This window comes from Callithrix jacchus, chromosome 1 (assembly GCF_049354715.1).
Source record: "Callithrix jacchus isolate 240 chromosome 1, calJac240_pri, whole genome shotgun sequence".
Lineage (NCBI taxonomy): Eukaryota > Metazoa > Chordata > Mammalia > Primates > Cebidae > Callithrix > Callithrix jacchus.
In genome coordinates this window covers 141,254,618-141,279,120 of record NC_133502.1, presented here as the reverse complement: position 1 = coordinate 141,279,120, position 24,503 = coordinate 141,254,618, and the positions used below count along the sequence as shown (strand labels likewise).

Below are 24,503 nucleotides of genomic sequence, written 5' to 3'. Positions count from 1 at the left end.
TTCTCCCCATTACATTACCATCAAAGCTGCTCCTGAAAATTCACAGCATTGCCCCGTTGCGCCAAGTACCACCATGAACTTTAAGGCAAATTGCACCCCCTAGAGGCCTGGAGTGGTAATGGCATCTGCCATCTGCTGGAAAGAAGCTGGGAAAAAGCTGGAATCAGATGAGCAGTGGCAAAGAAAGAGGGTTAAAGCATAGGAGACAGAGATTCAGAGACATGAGGTCAGGGGAAATTTCAAAGTAAGTCACAGTATCTGTAAAGGTCATTCTCATCCTTACCCTCTGGAGCATTTGGTTATTTTATGAGACATTTTCCCTAGAGGCCCTCTCCACCTAACATCTGGGCTTTACTTGAGTTGAGTAGGGAAGGGTAGATGGGCTCCTCCAGGGCCCAGGCAGCTACTTATTGTAACAGTTGTCACACACCAGGCAGTGGAGTGGGTCACCTGATGGCCAGTCCCATGAATCTAGTAGGCTCTGGAGTCTTGGAGAACTCAGACCTTGGCAAAGGAGTCAGGAACACCATTCAGGCAGTATAGCCAAATATGCTCCCCCAACCTCCTGCCCACTACCTTGCAGCCCAATTCTGCCCCTCCCACATCACAACCTTCAGTGGCTCCTTTTTCCTTCTGCATTTATCCCAAACTCCGTCTGGCATTCAAGTCCTTCATGTTCTGAGTTTGTAACCAGAGAGAGTCTTCAGCCCCTAAGCACAGAAACTGACATATGATTAGTGACATGGATATTTGCTGAATGAATAAGTGACTGAATAAATGGATTTTACTTCTCTAACCTGACCTCTCTCTTCACCCCTGTATCCAAAGCCACATTTGTGCTCACTTATAAATTCATTTTTGCACATATTATCCCTTCCTATAATGCCCACCTCTCTTCAGGTCATGGTATCACCTAAAGGAAGCCCTCTCTGACTGTCCCATCCTTCTGTGATTGTCTCTCCCTCTCCAGCCTTTCCCTGGCATCAAATACCCACTAACTACTAGACATGGGAGTTGTGGTTCCTGGAAAACAGGGGGCAGCCTCCTCTTTTTCCCCCCAACTGTCTGCCTCAGGTTGTGCAGGGCCAGGTACTATATCCACCAAGCAGCAGGCGCCTAGAGTTGGGGTCCCTGCCTCAGTCCTTCTAGGAGCAGTTGGTTTCACAGTGGAGGCCCAGCCCAGGCTGTCCTGAGTGGTAAGGCAGGGTGGCCTCAGGGGCAAGACACAGCTTCCTTCCCATGTTTTTCTGCAGAGAAGCAGCGGGAGCTGGCCCGGAAGGGCTCCCTGAAGAATGGCAGCATGGGTAGTCCTGTCAACCAGCAACCCAAGAAGAACAATGTCATGGCCCGAACGAGGTAGAGGCCCTCCCTACCCCACCTGGAGCCTGCCAGCCAGTAACTATCTTTGCTGGTCTTGAGCCTCCCCCTTTTCCCTCCCTCCTCAGGCCCAGCTCCTCTCTGAGAGGAGACAGCCTCAACAGGATCCAAGGTGGGGAGGGAGGGAAGGAAGGAAGTGGTAGGACGGGGCCCAACCTAGTCCCTTGCCAGGTTTATATGCTACACTTGCCACTCCAACTCCCAAAATTCTTCACCCAGGCTGGTCGTCCCCAATAAAGGCTACTCCTCGCTTGACCAGAGCCCAGATGAGAAGCCACTGGTAGCCCTTGACACAGACAGGTGTGTATGGGGGCCTGGGGGCAGCTGGGCAGACCAAAGGAACCTGTGTTGCACAAGTGGGCCATACAGGCCATACCTGCTATAATGTCAGAATTGGAGTATTCTTCAGCCAGAATCTCTCCAAGGGTGAATTCTCCCGGGACTGGAATTTTTTTTTTATAGTGGCAGGGACCAAAGGCTTAAGGGAGGTGGCAGAGAGAGGAAAGGGGGGCCTATGCTGTCTGCTGTCAGGCTGGGACAACTGATCCAATGGTTGTCCCTAACTGGCCTGTGATGTGGTCCCTGGCTAGCAAAATGTGATGCTTAATGCCCCACCCCCTCAGGGAGGAGCCCTAGTTCTTGGAAAACACCTGGCTAGACTTGGACTTTGAGAAAACTCTGCAAGTCAGGTTGATTTGAGTCTAGGGAAAAAAATGGTGAGAAGGAAGGGGGCAAAAGGAGTACCTGCTATATTTCAAAGGAGGTTAAGGTTAGCAATTTATTTTCAAAGGTGGAGCTAGGGAACTTGTCTTTAAAAATTCTGCATTTGCATAGCAGGCATGGCTTTTATTGAGATTTTGCTGTTTATTTGGAACTATGAAGGAGGTGTGGGATACTGACTAATGGGGAGATGGGATTGCAGAGAGTTTTCTACTTAATTTCTTGGAATCACTTTCCCTCTCTTTCCTCCATGGCCAGCGATGATGACTTTGACATGTCCAGATACTCCTCCTCTGGCTACTCCTCTGCTGAGGTGAGCCCCTACCCCTTTCCGCCCTAGACATCACCAGACAGGATCACTGCTATCCCAAGTACATGGAAAAAGAGGGCTGGGCAGGGCTGGGTGGTACCCTGCACAGGGTGGGCCTAGGATAGGATGGAAAAAAAGCTGTCACTGGCCTCAAGTACAGGGAGCCCAAGGTTAGGAGCGGGGCTTTAGATTGGAGCAGGCTACTTAAATAGAACGATGTGAAACGCTGTGAAATACAGGTGATAGCCAGCCTGATAGGGGCAAAACCCGAATAGAAGCAGGACCAGAGGTATGAAGTTGACCTTAGAATGGGGAGGGGTGACTAGAAAGAGAGGGAGTCCAGAGGCGAAGGGAGGTGCCTGGGCAGGAGTAGGGTCTAGGGGTATGGACAGACGGGGGACAGGGCAGTGCTCACCATCTGGATTGGGGCATAGACCACCTGGAGTGGCCGCAGAGCCGTGGGTAGTGCCTCCCTGCCGCTTGGGCCTGACCTCCCTCCCCTTTGCCTACAGCAGATCAACCAAGATTTGAACATCCAGCTGCTGAAGGACGGCTACCGGTTAGATGAGATCCCCGACGATGAGGACCTAGACCTCATTCCCCCCAAGTCTGTGAACCCCACCTGCATGTGCTGCCAGGCCACATCCTCCACCGCCTGCCACATTCAGTAGCAGGCAAGGCCACTGTGGCCGCCGGGGCAGAGCCGCCAAGGGCCGGGTAGGACGGGCAGAGGCCGACCCCTCCCCAGCTCGTCTGCTTGTCCCCAGCCCACACCCCTGCAGCCACCAACCTCGTAACAGTCATTGCTTCCTCCTATGGTAGGACGTGTACCTCTGTGTGTTCATGGAGCCGGAGAAACCAAAATCAGGTCTCTCTCCACCCGGGGGCTGAGGAGGGGTGGGGCCGTTTGTTCAGTTACCTGGGGGAATCTCACCCAGCACCCTGCCCCGCTTCCCAGGGCTGAGTCCAGTGGTGGAGAGAGAAGACTGGACGTCAGGGAGGTCACCATTAACAAGTGGGGGGATCACAAAGCCAGGGGCTTGGCCCCACCCCAGCGAAGCCATGAACCCCCCAGCCCTGGCCTCAGCCTCAACCAGGAAAGGGGCTCGGAGGGAGAAAGGCCCAGGGCAGTGGGGACGGATCCCAGCACCTCGGAGCCCCCTTCACATGCCCCCTGAGGGCCCATGTTTCTATTTGCATTTCCTCCTCCTCAGATGGGAAGCCTGGCAAAGCTGCCCTTCACGGTAGTGCCCCTCACTCACTGGATCACTGCCTTCTTCCTCCTCTTGCCCCATTCACCCACTTCCTTGCTCCCTGGGAGTGGGGCAGGTGAGGTGGGCCTAGAGACAGGCTGAAGTTGGGATAGTGTGATCTGTCCTCATTGGCCCCTCACCAATGCATCTATCTTTCTGCCACCACCCTATCCCACCCCCACCCTCACCCCCCTTCTCATTAGTCTCAATGCCAGGCTGGAAGCAGGGAGTAAGGCTGGCCTCCAATGGCCCATTCCCCTCACCCCAGCCCAAGATCTGGGAGGCTGCTTCCCAGTAAGAATCCAGGAGCAAGGTTTGGAGAATCCAGTGGGCTGAGTGGCTGTATGGAAGTGGTTATTTGGATGTGGTAGGGAGTGCTTAGCAGAATGTGTGTGTATCTCTGAGGCTGTCAGGGGGTGGGTGTGTGTGTGTCTCTGTTGGACCTGCCTCTCCTCAGTCTATTTCTGTCATAGATGTGGGTGTCCCTGGTGGGGAAGTGCCTGTGTGGTCTGTTTACAGTGCAGAAGACAGCTCAGCAGTGCAATGGGCTGAGAGCCCCGGGTGGGGAGTCAGAGCCCGGGTTCTCTGTGGTGGCTCTGACCCCTCCCTGTGATCTTCAGCAAGCCACTTGCTTTCTCTGGGCTTCAATTTCCTCAGCTAGAAAATGAACAGCGGCTGAAATTATTTTTAAGATCCTTTTATACCTGAAAGTGTTTCTTCATAGGAATTTCTGTGGTGGGGAGGGGGTAATCTCTGTGTGTCTCAGTACACCAAGAGGTTGGGGTGGGATGAGTCATGTGTGTCTGTAGAAAGGGGAAGGGGCAGTTCCTATCAGGACTGTGTATGTCTGAGCACATGTGGCTCTGTTTGGGATTACATGTTTGTCTGTGAATGTGTATGTGTGTTGGGGGATGTCTATTGTGTGTGGCTGCATAGGGTATCTGTAGGTCAAGATGTGTATATAGCTTAGGGGAGGGTGAAAAGAAAGCTGAGGCTGAAAATCATGAGGGAGGAGGTGAGGAAGGCCCTCCTCTGGGGCTGGGCAGTGTAGACCTGCCACCGTGTGAAGAAAAATGAAAGTATAGCTGGCCTAAGACTGCACAGGCCTGTGCCCCACATACCTTATAGCACAGGCCCAGGTGGATCAGCCCATGCTAACACCCCACACATGTTGGTGAATCCACTCCCATGGACTCACCCACAGCCCACTCTCTGGACACCAATCCTGGGAGGTAGGAGCTGGAATGAGGAGCAATGAGAGGAGGGAGTGAGGCTGTTGGCCTAGGAAGGGTGGCACCTCTCCCTGCATCATACCTAGGAACTGCCAACTCGAAACTGTTGGGGTACAGCTCACCACCCCCAATCCATCAACCCATCCCTACCTCCTCTAGTGCAGGGGCCCAAGTTAGATAATGAGAAAATGCCAAAGGGAGGCAAGGACAGAGAAGGTACCCGCAGGACCCACAAGGCCCATATTAGCCCCCATCTGAGCCCATCTCTCCCCCCTAGATCAACATCCCCCCAACCCCTGTGCCCCTATCATCTGGATCTCAGAACCAGGCCTCCCACTACCACCTCCAACCCGGGGCCCCTTGACTCACCTTTCTAGAACATGGGTACCTCCTCTTTTGGGGGGCTCATTTAGGCTGCTGCCTTTGCTGCTGACTTGCTATGTGACTTGGGCCCATTGTTCAATCACTGTGGCCCTGAGACACCAGGGAAAATCTCCCTCCCACAGACATACTAGTTCCCTGGCAGGCAAGGGCTTCCAGCTGAAGCAGTGTATGTGTGGCAGAGAGAGACAGGAAGCTGGCAGTGGCAGCTTCTGTGTCTAGGGAGGGGAATGGCTCCCCCCTGCCCTGTCTGGGAGGTTAGAGTGAAGAATCTAGGCCTTAGCTTGCCCTCCTGCTGCCCTGCCCCTTGTAGATACTGCCTTAACACTCCCTCTACTCTCAGCTGTGGCTGCCACCCAGCCAGGTTTCTCCGTGCTCACTAATTTATTTCCAGGAAGGTGTGTGGAAGACATGAGCCGTGTATAATATTTTTTTTAACATTTTCATTGCAGTATTGACCATCATCCTTGGTTGTGTATCGTGTAACACGAATAATGATATTAAAAGCATCAAACAAGCCAGCCTCAGCTCCCTCCCTGGGGTATGGGCAAGGGGCAGGTGGGATGGGAAGCAGAGAGAACCAGTCCTCTGGGTGCACATGTTACTCCACCTCCACCCACAGTTTCCCAGGCATGCCGCTGACCTGTTGTATGACCCTGGGTGAGTCACAACCCCTCAGAACCTCTGTTTCTCTTCAACAGTGAGAAGCCTGACCTAGAAGATCTCCAGAGGCCCTCTGAACTCTTAGAAATTGGGCTCTTTTGATAGACCGGAGGCAGGAGGGGGTCAGGAGCAGCGAGGGAATTACACCTCCTCACCTCCCCAGGGATGGGACTAAGCCAGGTGATATCACAATGGGCAGTGCCCATCCTGGAGGGGGCATCACTGTGGGGTGGGAGCAGGAAGACTGTTGGGGAAGGAAGCTGAGAGATCCTCTGCAGGAGGGGATTGCAGCAGCTAGGGGCAGCTGCCAGGCTGGAGGTGTGGGCTGTCTAGGGGAAGGGTGGTCACTAATGTCCAGCAGGAGCCCTTGACAGGTAGAGCCTACCACAGCATCTCCAAGACCACACCATGTACCTGTTCTCCCGTAAGACCAAGACCCCTATCAGTACCTACAGTGACTCCTACAGGGCTCCCACCTCCATCAAGGAGGTCTATAAGGACCCACCTCTGTGGGCCTGGGAAGCCAACAAGTTTCTGACTCCGGTAAGTGGGAGATTGGCGGAGAGTATATGGCCAGTCTGGATGCCTGGCAATGTGTGTTTTTAATTATGTGTAGCTTGTATATGAGTGTGTTTTATTCATCTAGGCACAGAATTTACAATGGTTGGTAAAGTAACATAAAATCCAGCCTTCATGGAATCACATTTGGGTAGGAGGTAGGAACAGACAGATAATGAACAAGAAATAACAGTTTTATAAATTCTTCAAAAATACTGTAAAGGAAATAGAATATTGGAAGTAGAAATGGAAAGGGAGGGCTACTTAGGTCACGGAAAACTATTAAGGTGACAATAAACTGAGACTGGAAAGATGAGAGAAAACTAGCCACATGAAGAACTGAGAGAATAGAAGAGCTGAAAGTTCCAGACGAGTGATCAGAAAGTGCAAAGTCCCGGAGGCTGCCTGTGAAATCGGCCAGAAACTGTTCAATAGGCATGCCTTTATGAATATGTGTCATAGTTTCCTTGTGTCTGTGCTTGAAGATTGGTGGCCAGGTGGACGGAAATCTGTGAATCTAACTGTGACTCTGCCTAAGAGAATCTATTGGTGTGTACCATCCAACAAAACATTGCTGAGTATCTTCATGTGTAGGCAACCCAGGATACAAAAGGGAAGGGGCAGACCTTGCCTTTGAGAAGCTCACAGCAAACAAGCAACGAGTTGCCCAATGTGGAACATGCAACAGCAGAGGTGGAGAGCCAGAAAGGGGAGAGCACTGCTCAACTTGAAGGGCAGATCTCCTGAGTGATCCAGGAGGAAGCTTTCAGCAGAAGAGAGTCATGAGAAAAGGCAGCCTGTGGACAAAACAAACTGCTGGAGCAGGAGAGTTTAGTCCTTGGATGAGAGAGGAGTCTGCAGACCAAGAAGGGCCTCTCTTGGTTCCTCTCTATGCTGAGGAACATGGACATAAGGCTCCAGGTTTTTGAACCTGGGAGGGATAGTCATGGTTGAATTGTGAGTTAGGCCACCCTGGCCACTGTCAGGGAATTCCAGTGTCTGGGGCTGAGGACAGGAAGGCCAATGAGGGGTGAAAGATGAGGAAGGAGGATGTAGATGGGAGATAAGGAGATTGTCACAGTGAAAAAAGGAATTTGTTGAACAAAAGAGAATTTTTAAAAATAATTTATTTTGTCTAACTACAAAATAAATACTTGCTCAGTGTAGAAAATGTGGATAACTCAGAGACGCACAAAGAAAAAAGGTCTAAAATCCTACTCCCTAAGATAACCACTATTAATATATTATTATATGCCCTTTCAGGAAACAAGTATTTATTATAAAAATAAAATTTATTATAAAGTGGTATATTTAAGGAATCTTATTGAAAATTTAGGTTCTTTATACAATTTTGCTAGTATAATCATTCTTATATACATATCTTTGTACACATTTCCAATTATTTCCTTAGGATAAATTACTAGATGTGAAATTATTGGGAGAAAGGATATACACATTATTAAAACTTTTGCTATATACCTCAAATTGCTGTAATAAGTAAGGTTTGTAACAATTTACACTTCCACAAGCAAAATATGAGCGTGCCTGTTTTTCCATACCCAATAGGAAGGAATTTTTAAAAGTAGATCAACAGATCTTGGTCACCAACTGGATGGTGAAAGGAGAAATTAGGGTGACCTTTGAGTTTTTGGCTGTGGCAACCAGAGGAATGCTAACACTATCAACAGGTTTAGAATAACAGATTTGAGGTTTGAAATTCATTTTAGGACAAAAATATTTGAGGATATCCAGGAAAAGATGTTTGGCAAGTAGTTAGATATACTTATCTGAAGCAAAGGAAAGAGGTCTGGGTTATAGATAAGAGATTTTGAAGTCATCATCATATAAATGGTAGGTGAAGTCATAGGAAGAGATAAATTGCCAAAGAAGAGAGAGAAAATGGCCAAGGACATAACTTTGGAGAATATAAATATTTAAGGGTAGGTAAAGGAAGAAAAGCCATAAAAGAAGACAGAGAATTATTGCCTGAGAACTAGGAGAAAAATCAAAGATAAACCAATAAAGACAGCATTATTAGACAAAGATCAGTGTCAAGCGTTAGTGACAGAGAACTAGCTTGGTAACTTAACCAGACAGCTTCAATAAATGGTGAGGAGTGAAAGTCAGATAGCAGTGGGATTAAGAACGAAGGAAAGGCCAGGCACAGTGGCTCATGCCTATAATCCAAGCACTTTGGGAGGCTGAGGCAGACAGACGGATTGCTTGAGCCTACAAGTTCGAGACCAGCCTGGGCAACATGGTGAAATCCTGTCTCTACTAAAAATACAAAGATTAGCCAGGCACAGTGGCATGTGCTCATAGTCCCAGTTACTCAGGAGGCTGAGATGGGAGGATCACCTGAGCCCAGGAAGTTGAGGCTGCAGTAAGCCATGATCACACCGCTTCACTCCAGCCTGGATGACAGAGCAAGGCCCTGTCTCTTAAAAAAAAAAAAAAAAAAAAAAAGGAAGCCGTCTGCTTTTGGCAGTATGATGGCCTAGAAACTCTGAAGGGCCCTCCTGCTTCGAAACAACTCAAGTTCTGAATAAAAATTTATTTTGTACTGGACTCTCATGGAGATGAGTGGTAAGTATAATTAAGAAGGCAGGATTGTCCTGAGGACAAATGCCATTATTGACACTACAAACAGGCATTTAGGCCTTAAACTAGCTGAAAGGTAGAGGAATTAAGTCTGTAAATTCCACTCTTAATCAGAAAGTTTCATGTCTCTGCCCTACTCCCCAACACAGACACACACCATGAATGTTTATCTTCTATGGTGGAAAACATCCTCAATGTAGGTTTCCCGGTATCCTTTGGAGAAAGAGCCAACTAAATATGAGCTCACAATAAGAAATAAAAGAAAGCAAACCACCATATTACAGAACCTGCAGACACAACAAACAGTAAAGTTAAACTCCCAAGAATTTCAGATATTAAAATTAATAAAAAATATAGAATCATTATGATTTTTTCTAATGTGAAATTTCGCAAGCATAGTGGCTGTACTAATCCCAGCACTTTGGGAGGCTGAGACAGGAAGATCACTTGAGGGCAAGAGTTCAAGACCAGCTTGAGCAACATAGACCTTGTCTCTACTTAGAAATAAAAACAACTAAAAATATGAAATCATTTAAAAAGCAACCAATAAGAGATTTAAAAATGAGTAGACAAATATATGAAGGAACTGAATAGAATTTTTATAAATAAAAAATATATTTGTTAAACCAAAAACTCAGTGGATGGATTAAAAAGCAGAGTCAACACAGCTGAAAAGTCCAGTGAAATGAAAGATAGACTGAAAGAATTTTCCCAGAACACAACAGAGAGAAACAAAGAGATGAAAATATGAAAGAAACATTAAATAATATGAAAGGATAAGAAGATCCCACGCACATCTAATGGGAGCCTCAGAAGGAAAAAGCATAAAGAACAGGCATTATCTAAAAAGAAAAAGGCTCAGAATTTTCCAGAACTAATGAAATAAATGAATCCACAAATAGAGAAAAAAAACTGAAGATATTCCACAGTTAGGCACTTCACAGTGAAACTGCAGCTATACCAGGTTAAGAGATGACATTAAAAGCAGACAGAAAAAAGTATTTTCAAAGTATCATTCTTTCAAGAACCAAGGAAAGATAAGACATTTACAGGCAAATAAAAATGTAAATGTTTACTACCATCAGATCTATATACAATAAAGGAACTTCTAAAGGATATACTCTGGGGAGAAGGAAAATGATCACAGACGGAAAGTCTGAGATACAAGAAGAAATGGTAAAAAACTGATAAACATGAGGTAAATTTAAGCAAATGTTATCTATAGAAAATAATTATAATGGCTTTTAATTTATAATATTTAAAGGAAGAACAAAAATATTAGAAAACTATCATTTAAGTTGGAACAGGACACCGTTAGGTGTTCCAGGATTCTCCCCATTGCTCTAAAGAGGGTTTAAGATATTATAGTTTTGTACTGTCAACTGCTGGAACTACACTTGCAAGAATTCCTTTTCTTAAATGGTTCCCATTTGGCCACATGAGAAATCTGCATGATATTTGGAAGGCATAAATGAAAGAATAGCCATTTTTACCCTCTGAAGATTGATGTGGGGTATCAAGCACTGTGGCAGCTTATGCATGATGTTGCTGATTTAGTAGTTCACCTTAGTGCCATAGGGCAGCATTTGACTACAACTCCTAGCTCCCATTAGATCTCCTTCATCCTCTCTGGTTCCAACTTCTCTGGCCAGGTGTGTGTGCAACTCCATCACAAAGGGCATCAGCTTGTCCTGAGGCCATCCATATCATCAATGTTCGAGGCAATGAGACAGATGCAAGTTTGACTTTGTCCTCCTCATGGGTTCCAGTTTGTCCTTGCTCTTCCCCATTTCATGTCCAGTTCTCCTTCCTGATCCCAGCCACTGACTTCATGCTCAACAATAGATGTAAAGACAACAACCTTGCAGAGTTGTTCACTAGTATCCACAATTGTGTAAAGTCTCATTTCTAAAGTAAATCCTTTATGCTATATCACTCAAAGTGGTTTATCTTATCCAAATTTGATTGATACAGATATAATAAAAAAACTGACTAAGCAAAAAGTAACAGACAAAAGAGATTTTCAGATTAAACACACACATACACACACACACACACACACACTTTAGATGGATCACTACATAAATGACAAAGTTTCAATTCACCAGGAATATAATTACAAACTTGTATTGGCCTTATAGATTAGTAGAAGGCCCTGTAATTCTAGCACTTTGGGAGACCAAGGTAGGAGACTCGTTTGAGCCCAGGAGTTTAGGAACAGCCTGGACAACATAGCAAGACACCATCTCTACCAAAAAAAAGCTAAAAATTATCTGGGTGTGGTGGTGTGTGCCTATAGTCAGGAAGCCGAGACAGGAAGATGGCTTGAGCTCAGGAGTTTGAGGCTGCAATGAGCCATGATCACACCACTGTGCTCCAGCTTGGGTGACAAAGTGAAACCCTGTCTAAAAAAAAAAAAAAATCATGCCAGCCCCAGCAACAAAGCAAGATCTCATCTCTACAAAATTTGTTAAAAATAAAAATAAGGAATTGCCAGAAGGAGAAATTGACAAAATATACCATATTAGATTGTAACATACTACAATTACTGATAGATCAAGCAGACCTCCTCTCCAATCCCCCAAAAAATCAAAGATCTAAAACTCTTGAGACATAATTAATATACTTGATTTAACATAAATAGAACCCTGAACTCAACAACTACAGATTTAAACATACAAGGGACATGATAAAAGTTGACCAAGTTGTAATCCCAGCACTTTGAGAGGCTGATGCAGGCAGATTACAAGGTCAGGAGTATGAGGCCAGCCTGACCAACATGGTAAAACCCTGTCTCTACAAAAATTAGCTGCGTGTGGTGGTGCATGCCTACAGCTACTCAGGAGGCTGAGGCAGGAAAATCTCTTGAACCTGGGAGGCAGAGGTTGCAGTGAGCTGAGATCACGCCACTGCACTCTAGTCTGGACAACAGAGCAAGACTCCATCTCAATATACATACATACATACATATATATATATTGACCAAGTACTAGGTTATAAAACAAACATAAGCCAAATTCAAAGACTGACATCATGCAAAATAACTGTCTCTAACCTCAATGTAATAAAATTACAGATCAACAACAAAAAGATAAGCAAAATCCTTTGTAAGTTTAAAATTTTTTATAACACCATTGTACTTTGAGTGAAATTTATAGTATGAAAATTATACCTCCATAAAGCTATTTTTTAAAAAAGATGCAGAAATAGCAGTTACAAAAATTTACTACCCATTCATAACTAAAAAAGAAAAACTTAGCAAATATAACCCAATAAAGAATATATACCAAAAGTATACAGCCAACATTATTCTGAATAAATGGTAGAAGCATTCTTTTAAAAATTGGAATCAAGACAAGGATGTTCACTACTTCTACTCAGCATTGTACTGGAGGTCCTCGAGAGGACACCACAAAAAGAAAAAGTAAAAAGATGTAAGGATGGGAAAGGAAAAAACAAAATTGTCATTATTTGCAGATAATACAACTGCACATATAGAATTGATAAATTAATTGGTTTAAGGTAGTGAGTTATCTCAATTTATTGTTCACAAGTTACAGATCAAAATACTTTTTGGTTTTTTTTTTTGAGATGGAGTCTCGCTCTTGTTGCCCAGGCTGGAGTGCTGTGGTGCTATTGACTCACCACAATCTCGCCCTCCCAGTTCCAAGCAATTCTCCTGCCTCAGCCTCCTGAGTAGCTGCAATTACAGGCATGTGACACCACGCCCAGCCAATTTTTGTATTTTTAGTAGAGACAGGGTTTCTCCATGTTGGTCAGGTTGGTCTCAAACTCTCGACCTCAGGTGATCCACCCGTCTTGGCCTCCCAAAGTGCTGGGATTACAGGCATGAGCCACCATGCCCAGCCCAGATCAAACTTCATGTCCCACTCTTTCTTTCTCACTACTGTGTTGGACTAGTCTCTTTAAAAAAAGAATCTACACAAATTATTATAATAATTGGATAAATATTAAAAATCAAATTTCTTCACACAAACATTTAGGAAGCATAATTTTTAAATATACATTATTCTAGCAACAAAAAATAAAGATAATTAGAAATTAATGATGTGTGTAAAACTGTATGGATAATATTATAAAACTTTATTGAATACTTTCTTTCTTTTTTTTTTTTTTTTTTTGAGGCGGAGTGTCGCTCTTGTTACCCAGGCTGGAGTGCAATGGCGCGATCTCCGCTCACCGCAACCTCCACCTCCTGGGTTCAGGCAATTCTCCTACCTCCGCCTCCTGAGTAGCTGGGATTACAGGCACGCACCACCACGCCCAGCTAATTTTTTGTATTTTTAGTAGAGACGGGACGGGGTTTCACCATATTGACCAGGATGGTCTCGGTCTCTTGACCTTGTGATCCACCCGCCTCGGCCTCCCAAAGTGCTGGGATTACAGGCGTGAGCCACCGCGCCCGGCCCGTTTTCTTCTTTTTTGACATAGAGTCTCACTCTGTCACCAAGGCTGGAGTGTAATTGTATGATCTCGGCTCACTGCAACCTCTGCCTCCCCGGTTCAAGTGATTCTCATGCCTCAGCCTCCCAAGTAGCCGGAATTCCAGGCGCCTGCTCCCACCCCTGGCTAATTTTTGCATTTTTAGTACAGTGTTTTACCGTGTTGGCCAGGCTGGTCTTGAACTCCTGACCTCAGGATCTGCTCGCCTCGGCCTCTCAGAGTGCTGGGATTACAGGTGTGAGCCACTGCGCCCAGCCAACTTTACTGAATACTTTTAAAAATACTTAAATAAATGGAGAGATATAACATGCTCTCAAATGGGGAGAGTTACTATCATAAAGATTAAGTGCAGCTGGGCACAGTTCTCAGCACTTTAAGAGGTTGAGGCAGGCCAGATGGCTTGAACTCAGTAGTTCAAGATCAGCGTGGGGAGTATGGTGAAGCCTCATCTCTACAAAAAATACAAAACTTGGCAGGGTGTGGTGGCGTATGCCTGCAGTCCCAGCTACTAATTAAAATCCCAACAGGATTTTTTTGAAAAATTCAACAAACTGTTTTTAAAATTTATAGAGAAGGGCAAAAGTTCAAGAAATAGCTAAAACACACCTGAAGAAGATGAGTTGTCCAAACTCCTGACAGATTAAATATGGAAAGTAAAACTGTTTTTGCATTTATAAGGAAATAGAGAACATTACCTCCATCTGAGAGTATGGATGGATTTCTTAAATCACAAAAAGCACTAATCACAAAAGAAGAATTTAATTAATTCAAGTATATTAAAATTAAGACGTTCTGTTCATCAAGACACTATAAAGAGAAGTAAATGCCTGGTGGAATAGCTCACATCTGTAATCCAAGTACTTTGGGAGTCTAAGGTAGGAGGATCACTTGAGCTCAGGTGTTCAAGACTACCCTGGGCAACACAGGGAGACATCATCTCTACAAACAAATTTTTAAAAAATTAGCTGGGTGTGATGGTGTGCACCTGTAGTCCCAGCTACTCAGTAGGCTGAGGCAGGAGGATAGCTTTAGCCCAGGAGATCAAGGCTGCAATGAACTGTGATTATGCCACTGCACTCCAGCCTGGACAACAGAGTGAGACCCTATCTCAAAAAAAAGAAAAGAAATGTAAAGACAGAAGCCACAAACAGAAAAGATATTTGCAACATGTACAGGTGCCAATAGTAAAGAACTAATATACAGAATATATGAAGCATTATAATTCTCTTGGTTAAAATTGAACATGTTTTGACTCCCTCCTAAAACCCCTATAAAACTACAGTAAGTGAATATTTAAGAGATAAATTCATAAGGATGGTGAGAAGGAAGAGGCAATGGCAACACAATTTTGGAAATTGGAAAAGATGATAAGTAGTAATTGACTTAGCAGATCTGAGAAAGCTGAATCAAAAGCCAGCAATGGGAAAGCCAAGCCATAATTCAATGTAAAACTGCAGAATTTCTGAAAGGCTCAGGAACTGGTAATCCTAGGCTTCTCTGGAACTAAAGATGGGGCAGGACCAAGGCAAAATATAAAGATTATTCGAAAGCTGTTTAAGAGGCAGTTAGGCTAGGCCAGGTGGCTCACACCTGTAATCCCAGCACTTTAGGAAGCCAAAATGGGTGGATCACCTGAGGTCAGTAGTTCAAGACCAACCTGGCCAACATGATGAAACCCCATCTCTACTAAAAATACAAAAAAAAAAAAAAATTAGCTGGACATGGTGGAGGGCACCTGTAATCCCAGCCACTTGAGAGGCTGAGGCAGGAGAATCCCTTGAACTCCAGGAGGTGGAAGTTGCAGTTAGCCGAGATTGCATCATTGCACTCCAGCCTGGGTGATAAGAGCAAAACTCCATCTCAAAAAAAAAAAAAGTTAAACCTACTAATCACCCCTTCTATTTCATGCCACAGGATAACTACCCACCTCTGCCTCTGCAAAAGTCAGAAGGCTAATTTTTGGCAAGGACCTCAGGACTAGAGATACCAATTGAGGACAGAGTACCATTTTGAAACCAAGTAAACCTCCATAGGCTGAACGCTAAAATCCCCAGCGCAATCGTCTGCACTAGATTCTCAAAACACTGGCAGCTAAGTCATTACCCTCAGGCCAAAGGTTGAAGGAGTCTTTTCTGAAGAATCTTATCAGCCAAGAGGAAAGACCTACACATACTGACATTAGAGTTTGCAAAACATTGTCCAAAGACATGTTTGGACAATGATGCTGATGGGGTACAAAGCCCACACACAGCTCAGAGCCTTCTCCAAGTTTTTATAATCTCCTACTTATCAACAGGAGCAGACAGAGATGGCACACGCCTTAGGAAAACATCTCACAGAAAAACTGATGATATCTATGAATTATTCTAAATGACTGTTTTGTGTTTGTGTGTCTGAGTGTTTAGTGTGTAAGTGGATATATGAATATACATCTATATGTGCATCTATGAGTGTATCTGGGTACACAGGAGTGTGTGTGTGGTTGTGTGTGTATAAAGCTCAAGAAATTCTGAGTTATGGGACCCATCGACCCATCTCCCATATTCTGCCCTCCATCCACACAGAAGTGTGACTATGCAGGCTCTGCCCACAGAACAATGTCAGCTGGGCACCGTTGATCCCAGAAGCCCCTGAGAGAGAGGTTTTCAGGATGGTTGGAGCACTGGGAGCAACCAGGTCTCAGCCCTGGCCAAGAGAAGGTCCAGGTGTGTGGCTCGTGCTTATAACCCCAGCACTTTGGGAAGCCAACATGGGAGGATCACTTGAGTCTAGGAGTTCAAGATCAGCCTAGGCAACATGGTGAAATTCCATCACTACAAAAAATACAAAAATTAGCCAGGTGTGGTGCACCTGCCTGGGAGACTGAGGTGGGAGGATCACTTGAGCCTGGGAAGTTAGGACTGCACCCATGGTGGTACTCCAGCCTGGATGGCAGAGTGAGACATTGTCTCAAAAAAAAAAAAAATCATAAGGAGCAAGTGTGGGTGATAGCATCACTGTCCCAGCACCTCACTGCCTGTTATGAGGAAGAAGCCCTATCTGACTTTGCTGAGTGTCCCACCCCTGTGACCCAGCTTCCTTTTCAGACCAGCTGCCTGCAGATACCTGTGGGTCCACAACTAACTTGGCATTCAGCCCTCAGCTGAGGAGAAAGGGGCCTGGAAGAGAGGCCCTGATCCAGGCTTCACAGATCTAATCAGACGAGAAGTGACAGGATAAGCTGAGTGAACTCCAAAAAGTAGAGGGGCCCAGGGCCTGGACCAAGAACAGGAAAAATGTCAAGGTAGGATGAGGACCAGGCCAAATCTAGGGTCAGAGCCACAGCAGAATCAGGGTGAGGTTGGAGTCAGGGAATTATATATTTTTTTTCTGAGACAGAGTCTCACTCTAGGGCCAGGTTAGAGTGCTATGGCGCAATCTTGGCTCACTGCAACCTCCACCACCTCCCGGGTTCAAGCGATTCTCCTGCCTCAGCCTCCCGAGTAGCTGGGACTACAAGTGCATGCCACCACACCCAGCTAATTTTTGTATTTTTAGTAGAGACAGGGTTGGTCTCCATGTTGTTTCACCTTGTTGGCCAGGATGGTCTCCATCTCTTGACCTCGTGATCCTCCTGCCTATATAATCCCAAAGTGCTGGGATTATAGGTGTGAGCCACCAGGCCTGACCAGGAATTACATTTTAAAATAGGTGCCCCTCCAGCACTGTCCTTCAAGATGCTAGATTCCCAGAGAACCTTCCCTGTCCAAGACACCTACATAAGGCAGCCAGCTCCAGGGTAGCCCCCTTTTCTGAGACTCCAGATTGTGCCGGGGCCTGTTGCACTGTTGGTGGAAACCCAGCCCTGCTAACAGGCAGCACACAGTCTAGGAGAAAAAGGACAGGAACATGTAGGTCTGAGCTTTATGAGCTACCAGACAGGAAATGGCAGAAATGAGAAAGTCAGAAAACTACTCTGACTTAAGGCCACCGCTTGGCTCCAAGCCCCAGCCTTGGATGAAAACAAAGGAGAAAAGAGTAACTCAGACAAGAGAACTGTGCAGAGGAGCCAAGGCTGGCATGGGAATCCCTCTGACATGGGGAGGGGGTTTGGGAGACCCACCTGAGCTGACCTTCTCGAGGCTGGATCTAGATCCAGCAATAACCCAGAGCTGGGGTCTCTGTGCCCCTGACCACTTCTCCCCTCTCCCCTCTCCCCTCTCCCCTCTCCCCTGGCACAGGGTCTGACTCATACCATGGAGCGCCATGTGGATCCCGAAGCCCTGCAGAAGATGGCCAAATGTGCCCTACAGGACTACACCTATAGAGGGTCCATATCAGGCCACCCCTATTTGCCTGAGAAGTACTGGCTTTCTCAAGAGGAAGGTAAGGTCTTGCCCTTTGCTGACCCTAAAATGACCCCCAATCTGAACCTGACCACCAGGATCCTGAACTCCATCCTCTTTTTTTTTTTTTTTTTTTTGAGACACAGTTTCGCTCTTGTTGCACAGTGCGAAGTGCAATGGCACGATCTTGGCCTCCACCTCCTGGGTTCAAGCGATTTTCCTGCCTCAGCCTCCTGAGTAGCTGAGTTTACAGGCACCCACCACCACACCTGGCTAATTTTTGTATTTTCAGTGGAGACAGGGTTTCACAATGTTAGCCAGACTGGTCTCAAACTTCTGACCTCAGGTGATCTGCCCACTTCAGCCTCCCAAAGCGCTGGGATTACAGGCCTAAACCACCAGTCCTGGCCTCCATTCTGATTCTATATCAACTTTATCTCCACCCATGACCTAGATTTCTTCCCTAACCACCCCCAACTCCCAACTACCTGACCTGACCCCGGTCCTGGAGGAGGTGACCTTGCCTTTTGGGGTTCTTGCCTGTGGAAAAAAAAAGAGCTGGAAGGGCCCTGGGTCTCATTCTTAGAGAGCTGGAGAAAGGATTAACCTCCCACAAACAGATCCCTCCAAGTGCATTCCGGATGCCATCTCCTCCCATCTTCCCAGCCACCCTGCTCCCATCAGCTCCCTTCATCTCTCCTGCATCCCTCTGCCCCACCACACCTCTTTCCCTCAACCTGGAACCTTCTCTAGTTTCTTCCCAACTAAAAATTCTCTCTTGCTCCTCTCCTCAACAGCCAAGGTTCTCAGAAACATGATCTGTACTCATTGTCTCTATTTCCCTACCCCTTCTTATACCTTATGAGAAACTGTCTTCTCATTTGCTTGGGCATCTATGATCTGTCTAGCTGTCCGTTCGAAAAGAGCCAAGTCTGGTCTTTTTCACAGCTGTGCCCCTCCATCGAGCACAGCACCTGGCTTTGTAAGTCTTTGTTGAATGGATTGAGAATTCCCAATGGAAGTTGGGGGTGTGCATCTCCTACAATGAAACAGTAAATTGCTCTTGAGTGGCTCTGATTACCAAATCCACAGGACTGCAGTCTTTACCTTTCGAGATCTTTACCCTCCTAGACCAATGACTTGCACTCTTCTGACCACTCTCTACTTTTTTTTTTTTTTTGGTATGTTAATCCTCCAGCACGCACACTACGACCACTCTCTACTTCTTGAAACAACTTCCTCCTCAGCTGCTCTGATGCCTCCCTTTCCTGTGCATCCACTGTGGAAACATGGGGTTCCTCGGGGTATTATCCTGCACCCTCTTCTCCCCTTGCTCCTCCTCCAAGGCCATTTGAGTTAGCACAAGGCTTTAATTACTGACAGCTTTAAGTCCTAATTTCCAGATTTGTCCTCTCAACCAAATTCCACTCTCCTTCATATGCTTATGGATCTGGATGTCCCCAAATACCTCAGTCTCAGTATGTCCAAACTACCATCCCTGAACTCCAAATCCCAGCACTCCACCCCTCCCCTCACACAGCTCCTCTTCTGCTAGGGCTTCTTCCACGCTGTCTCACACGTGTTCTTTCAGACTGTTGGATCATGGAGGGCCTTGTAGGACAGGCTTAGGGGTGACTGGGGGCTGAGGGGGGCAAACCCTACAGGGTTTTTTTTGTTTTTTTTTTTTTGAGACGGAGTTTCGCTCTTGTTACCCAGGCTGGAGTGCAATGGCGCAATCTCGGCTCACCGCAACCTCCGCCTCCTGGGTTCAGGCAATTCTCCTGCCTCAGCCTCCTGAGTAGCTGGGTTTACAGGGGCATGCCACCATGCCCAACTAATTTTTGTATCTTTAGTAGAGACAGGATTTTGCCATATTGGCCAGGCTGGTATTGAACTCCTGAACTCAAGTAATCTGCCTGCCCCAGCCTCCCAAAATGCTGAGATTATAGGCATGAAGCACCTGGCCGGATTCAAGTGATTTTGAAGGAGGTAGAATAGGCAAACCTTGGAGCCTAGAGTAGAAGATGAGAGAGAGGGAGGAATTGGGAAGAGGCCCCTTGTCCAGGTAGGCTGATTCAAAAAGGGTAGTGGCAGGATGAAATGTGGCGCAGTGGATTCAGACTAAACTCAGAAGGCTGCCTTATGTGGGACATGAGCTGCATCTCAGTGTTTAAGACAAGTGTAGGCCCGCTGGGCTTAGGGTCTGGCCTGAGGACAGTCTGTGAGGCTCAGCTTTGTACTGGGGATCAGAAGAGAAACATGTGGGGGGATCCCAGATCCTGGGGTAAGAAGTAACACTATTTGACATCACCCCTAAAATCCAGCAGACAAATGCACAACAAACTACCTGAGCAGTGACCGGTACAACACATGGAGGACAGAACCTTACAACAGCAGCTGCTGCAACAAATATACCACCTACCTTCCTCGGCTGCCTAAGGTATCTATTGCACCCAGCACAGATGCCTGGGGACTGGGACAGGCGTATCCCACCACTTCCACCATTAGGTCCTCATTGCTTTCCCAACAATACTGCCCCAGGGCTCTTCCTCATCTGTGAAACTAGAGTTTATATATATATTTTAGACAGAGTCTCACTCTATCACACAGGCTGGAGCACAGTGGCATAGTCTCAGCTCACTGCAACCTCTCCCTCCCAGGTTCAAGCAATTCTGCTGCCTCAGCCTCCCGAGTAGCTGGGATTACAGGCATGTGCCACCACACCTGGCTAATTTTTGTGTTTTCAGTAGAGATGGGGATCTTGCCATGTTGGCCAGGCTGGTCTTGGACTCCTGGCCTCAAGTGATCCGTCTGCCTCAGTCTCCTAAAGTGCTGGGATTACCGGCATCAGCCACCGTGCCTGGCCAGGTTTGTATTTCTTTTTAGTTGAAAAAGGAACCCAAGAGTGGGGCTGTGCTGGGCCCCTGGCTCTCAATCTCTGGATTGGGTACCCTCTGCCCCAATCCCTGGCTGGGCTTTATAGGGACATGGCTGGTGTGCACTTCTTGATATGCTACCTTTCTGAAGCTTGCCAGCTGGCCCCTCCCCATATAGTCTGGTCCCTGAGATACTGGGGCTAGCCAAGGAGTCAGTGATACACTCAATCTCCCTGCTCCACCTTCCCCTCCTTTGTGATGTGAGCACAGATGGAAAGAGGAAGACCAAGGCTACTCAGTAGCTGGGCAGATACAGGCGAGTCTTCCAAGGACACATGAGAAGGTCCAGCCACAGCCCCAGGCTCAAGGGCACCTGAGAGGACCCAAGACCAGAGCCGGGACTCTTAACTGCAGGCTGATGGCTGACCCTGGGTTGACAGAACCCTTTTGAATTAGAACTTCCTCAAGAATTAGAATCTTTCACAAGTTCTGCATAGAATGGGCAAGCAATATTGAAAACCCCCTATTTGAGAGACACCTTGACACAGCTAAACAGTCAGCTAGACAAAGAGGGGTAAAATCTAAGGCAAACTCTGAAACAGGGTTGTCGCAGGCCCCAGGGCCAAACCCCATCCACCTTCAGCCTTCCCCATCCCACCCTCTCCTGGAGGCGGCGTAAACGCGTTGCCAGGCGACAGCCGCAAACACTCAGAGCCCTGGAGAGAGGTGGGGAGCTGCTGAGGGGCGGGAGACGGCGCGGCCTGGCGATAGGTCTGGGTGTTCTGGGAGGATCCCAAAAAGGGAGCAGCTCTGCCAGGTCAGAGCTTGAGGTAGCATGTGTGCCACTTCTAGGAGGCCGGGATGGAGACAGCAGTTCGAGGAATGCCCTTGGAATGCCCTCCTAAGCCGGAGCGGCTCAATGCCTACGGTAAAGAGCGGTAGCGGGACGATGGAAAGAGCAGGTGGAGAGGGTAGGGGAAGGCTGGGAGGAGGGCGCGATGGGGACCTGAGGACGGAGAGGAGGCCGAGGGTCCTGGAGAGGGCGGAACCCTGAATTTATCCATCCGGCTTTTGTCTCTGCCTCGCTCTGTGACGCGGCCTCTTCCCATCCCTGTGCATCTGTCTTTGGGTCTCCTGCACTTGGCACCCGCGGGCGCAGAGCGCGAAGTGGTGGTGAACATGCTGAACTCACTATCGCAGAACCAGCAGCTGCCGCGGATCGTGCCCCGATGCGGGTGCGTGGACCCGCTGCCCGGCCGCCTGCCCTTCCACGGTTACGAAAGTGCTTGCTCTGGCCGCCACTACTGTCTGCGCGGGATGGACTACTACGCCAGCGGGACGCCCTGCACTGACCGCCGCCTGAGGCCTTGGTGCCGGGAACAACCGACTGTAAGGTTCGCAGGGCTCGGCCTGCCTCAGCCGGGCTCCACCCCACACAAGCCCCTCCCCAGAGCCCTCCCCCACTTCCAGCCGGGCGTCCTCTGAGCGGGCCCCCAGCCTGCTCTACCCCTGCGCTGCAAGCTCTCGAGGCCCCGCCGTGTCCCGCCTTCGGGCTCCAAGCCCTGAGCTAACAACTGAGGCGAGAGAACCAGAACGGAGGTTACTCCAAGTCCCCGACCCCTGTCCCTCTCAAACTGGGCTCAAGGTCATCCTAGCCTCTGTATATGCTCTGGAGGTCCTGCTAGAGGGTTTTTGAGGAAGAAACCCCATACATCTGTCTCATCCTCTTCCCACGTCTCCTTGGCCCTGCCTCCTTCCCTGGACACCTGGCCCTAGAGACACAGGTTCTAGCCTGTGGAGATCCCTGCGTCCTCAGAAAAATGTCCTCTCTTTCTGGCCCCCCCGTCACCGTCCGTAGTGGGTGGGGGTCATCGCTGGGGGCTACGTGAGCCAAAAAATGGTGACCACTTTACCAGAATGGCTCTGACCTCCTCGGATCCCGCACCACCTGCGGAGGTAGGCACCCTCGCGTGTTACTGCTAAGTAAACTAAGGCACACACTCCGAGCGCACAGCTGGAGCCTACACTGCAGCGCGGCATTTGCCCTGCACCCGGCAGCAGCCAAGCCAGGGAGAACTTCGTCAGCGGTAGCCCAGAGAACTGTGCAGAGGGCGTCCATAGTGATCCCCCGCCCCTTTCCAGGCCGATAGAGCCTGATTTATTGTGCGAGACTGAGTCTTATCCCCCTCAAGGGCATGGGGGTTCGGGAAAGTATCTGAGCCTTTAGAAAGCTCAGAAACGATGCCTCGTCCTATTGCTGGAGAAACTTCCCCAGTGGCGGGGAAGGGCCCTGGTTCTCATCCTTAGAGAGTTGGAGAAATGATTAACCTCCTACAAACAGATCCCTCCAAGTGCATTCCTGATACCATCTCCTCCCATCTTCCCAGCCCCCCTGCTCCCATCAGCTTCCTCCATCTGTCTTGCATCCCTCTGCCCCACTCAACGACCAGAGCCCGACCCTCCCCAGCGTCCGGCGTTCTTCCCTGAACGGCAGAAATGAGGCCTTGCCGGGAGGAAGACTTCCAAGGGGGGCTTCCCGAGCCGGTGCTACAGTGGGGGTCTTGAAGAGTGGGGAAGAAGGAGAGGAGGCCACCTGAAGCGCCGTCCAGGGGTTTGGTCTAAATCGGGGGATGCGAGTCAAAAGGCCCAACCTCTCCCTGCCCACGGTTTCCTCCTCCTCCAGATGTGTACCTCCCTACGAGCACCGGCCCGGAATGCAGTGTGCTGTTACAACTCCCCTGCCGTCATACTGCCTATATCCGAACCTTAGGTAAGTCTAGTGCGCACACACTCATTTGCACACAGATCCAGGAGTCTGAGTGCGGCGGGGCGGGGGGCGGCGGGGGGGGGGAGGATGGCAGGTAAATGAAAAGAGAACGCTCCGCTGCGGTGCACTGACAGGCATATACCACCAGGGGGAGCTAGTGCCATGGAGCAGTCAAAGGTGGTAAGGCCAAAGGACCCTAGGAGAAGGCTAGGAGGCCAATATTGAAGGGTTACCGGTTGGCAGTGGGCTGAGTCAAGGTTATTGGGCTCAGAGCTTGAAGTAACAAGTAAGAAGTCAATGTTAAGGAGGAAGTATTGGGTATCAGCCATTTAACAGTAGAACCTAAGGTCAAGAGGTCAGTATTGAAACCCAGGGTCAGTGCTACAGGCAAAATGTAGGAATAAGGTTAGCATTACCAACTGCAGTCAGATATTCACTTTGACAGTGATGAGGATCCAAAAGGGCTCATCTCTCTCTGCAGGTGGGACACAAGTCACTTCAAGAAGACTGGTGGTCCCCAGAGAAACAACTATGTCATCCATCCTGAGTTTGTGTCTGAGACCTATCCTGACTATAGTTGCTGGTAGAGCCTGGGCTTGCTGGGCCATGGGGGCAGAGCAATAAATAAATTCTTCACCCCCAAAGCCTGCCTCCTGTGTCCTTACCCGGCAGGATCTGGAAGTGAAGGGCCAGTCAGTCACTCAGGCCTCTAACAAAACCCTTCAACTGAAATGCAATTTTTCTCAAAGTCGCCCTTCCCTGAGCCTTTCCAACCCCATCATCTCAGTACGTCCCTGAGTGCCCTCCTGAGACAGAACAGTAGCCCTATATCCAGTTGCTGTCCTCCTTCCCTGCATCCCAGAGCCCAAACAAATGGGTCCATGTTGCAATGCAGGCAGGAGTCATCTACTTCCCACCCCATGAAGACCCTCCAGCTAACATTTCCTCAGTATGCCCCCAAACTTAGATGCCCTCC

The 24,503-nt window shown here is 47.9% G+C and overlaps 2 protein-coding genes and 1 long non-coding RNA gene across 20 annotated transcripts in view; 2 read left to right on the top strand and 1 right to left on the bottom strand.

Annotated features, from left to right (window-relative positions):
• FAM219A (family with sequence similarity 219 member A) overlaps positions 1–5,790 on the top strand; it is a 59,528-nt gene extending 53,738 nt beyond the window's left edge. For 4 of the 8 annotated variants that reach the window (XM_035308473.3, XM_035308445.3, XM_035308459.3 and 1 more), the window contains exons 3-6: positions 1,254–1,356; positions 1,597–1,677; positions 2,356–2,410; positions 2,923–5,790. In XM_035308473.3, coding sequence (XP_035164364.1) covers positions 1,254–1,356; positions 1,597–1,677; positions 2,356–2,410; positions 2,923–3,078 — 395 coding nt within the window. In that variant the 3' untranslated portion in view covers positions 3,079–5,790. Of the gene's footprint in view, positions 1–1,253; positions 1,357–1,596; positions 1,678–2,355; positions 2,411–2,919 lie in introns of all 8 variants that reach the window. The other 4 variants (XM_035308462.3, XM_054257192.2, XM_035308456.3 and 1 more) reach the window with 1 other exon arrangement.
• LOC118155388 (uncharacterized) overlaps positions 1–6,109 on the bottom strand; it is a 28,134-nt gene extending 22,025 nt beyond the window's left edge. For 4 of the 7 annotated variants that reach the window (XR_013535003.1, XR_013535004.1, XR_004745861.3 and 1 more), the window contains exon 1: positions 19–6,109. This is a non-coding gene — a long non-coding RNA (uncharacterized LOC118155388). The remainder of the gene's footprint in view (positions 1–18) is intronic. The other 3 variants (XR_013535007.1, XR_013535006.1, XR_013535005.1) reach the window with 3 other exon arrangements.
• Positions 6,110–6,167: 58 nt separating this feature from the next.
• Positions 6,168–24,171, top strand: SPMIP6 (sperm microtubule inner protein 6). 5 transcript variants are annotated; one of them, XM_008998499.5, is made up of 7 exons: positions 6,168–6,479; positions 17,780–17,924; positions 20,212–20,324; positions 21,613–21,688; positions 21,920–22,154; positions 23,444–23,530; positions 24,009–24,171. In XM_008998499.5, exons 1-7 carry the CDS (start codon positions 6,345–6,347, stop codon positions 24,112–24,114), a joined length of 897 nt encoding a protein of 298 aa, XP_008996747.1. In that variant the 5' UTR covers positions 6,168–6,344; the 3' UTR covers positions 24,115–24,171. The 5 variants fall into 5 exon arrangements, with proteins under 5 accessions (XP_008996747.1, XP_002743076.1, XP_008996746.1 ...); XM_002743030.5 differs by having other exon boundaries at positions 20,209–20,324; positions 21,920–22,149; XM_008998498.5 differs by having other exon boundaries at positions 20,209–20,324.
• The last annotated feature ends 332 nt before the right edge of the window (positions 24,172–24,503 follow it).

What these genes read in the sequence shown, in the direction of transcription:
- SPMIP6 (XM_008998498.5), top strand. Translation starts at nt 6,345, where the DNA reads ATGTACCTGTTCTCCCGTAAGACCAAGACCCCTATCAGTACCTACAGT. An exon ending in ACCTTCCTCGGCTGCCTAAG is followed by an intron (nt 20,325 to 21,612) that starts GTATCTATTGCA and finishes TGCCACTTCTAG; the next exon opens with GAGGCCGGGATGGAGACAGC. An exon ending in TGCCTATATCCGAACCTTAG is followed by an intron (nt 23,531 to 24,008) that starts GTAAGTCTAGTG and finishes CTCTCTCTGCAG; the next exon opens with GTGGGACACAAGTCACTTCA.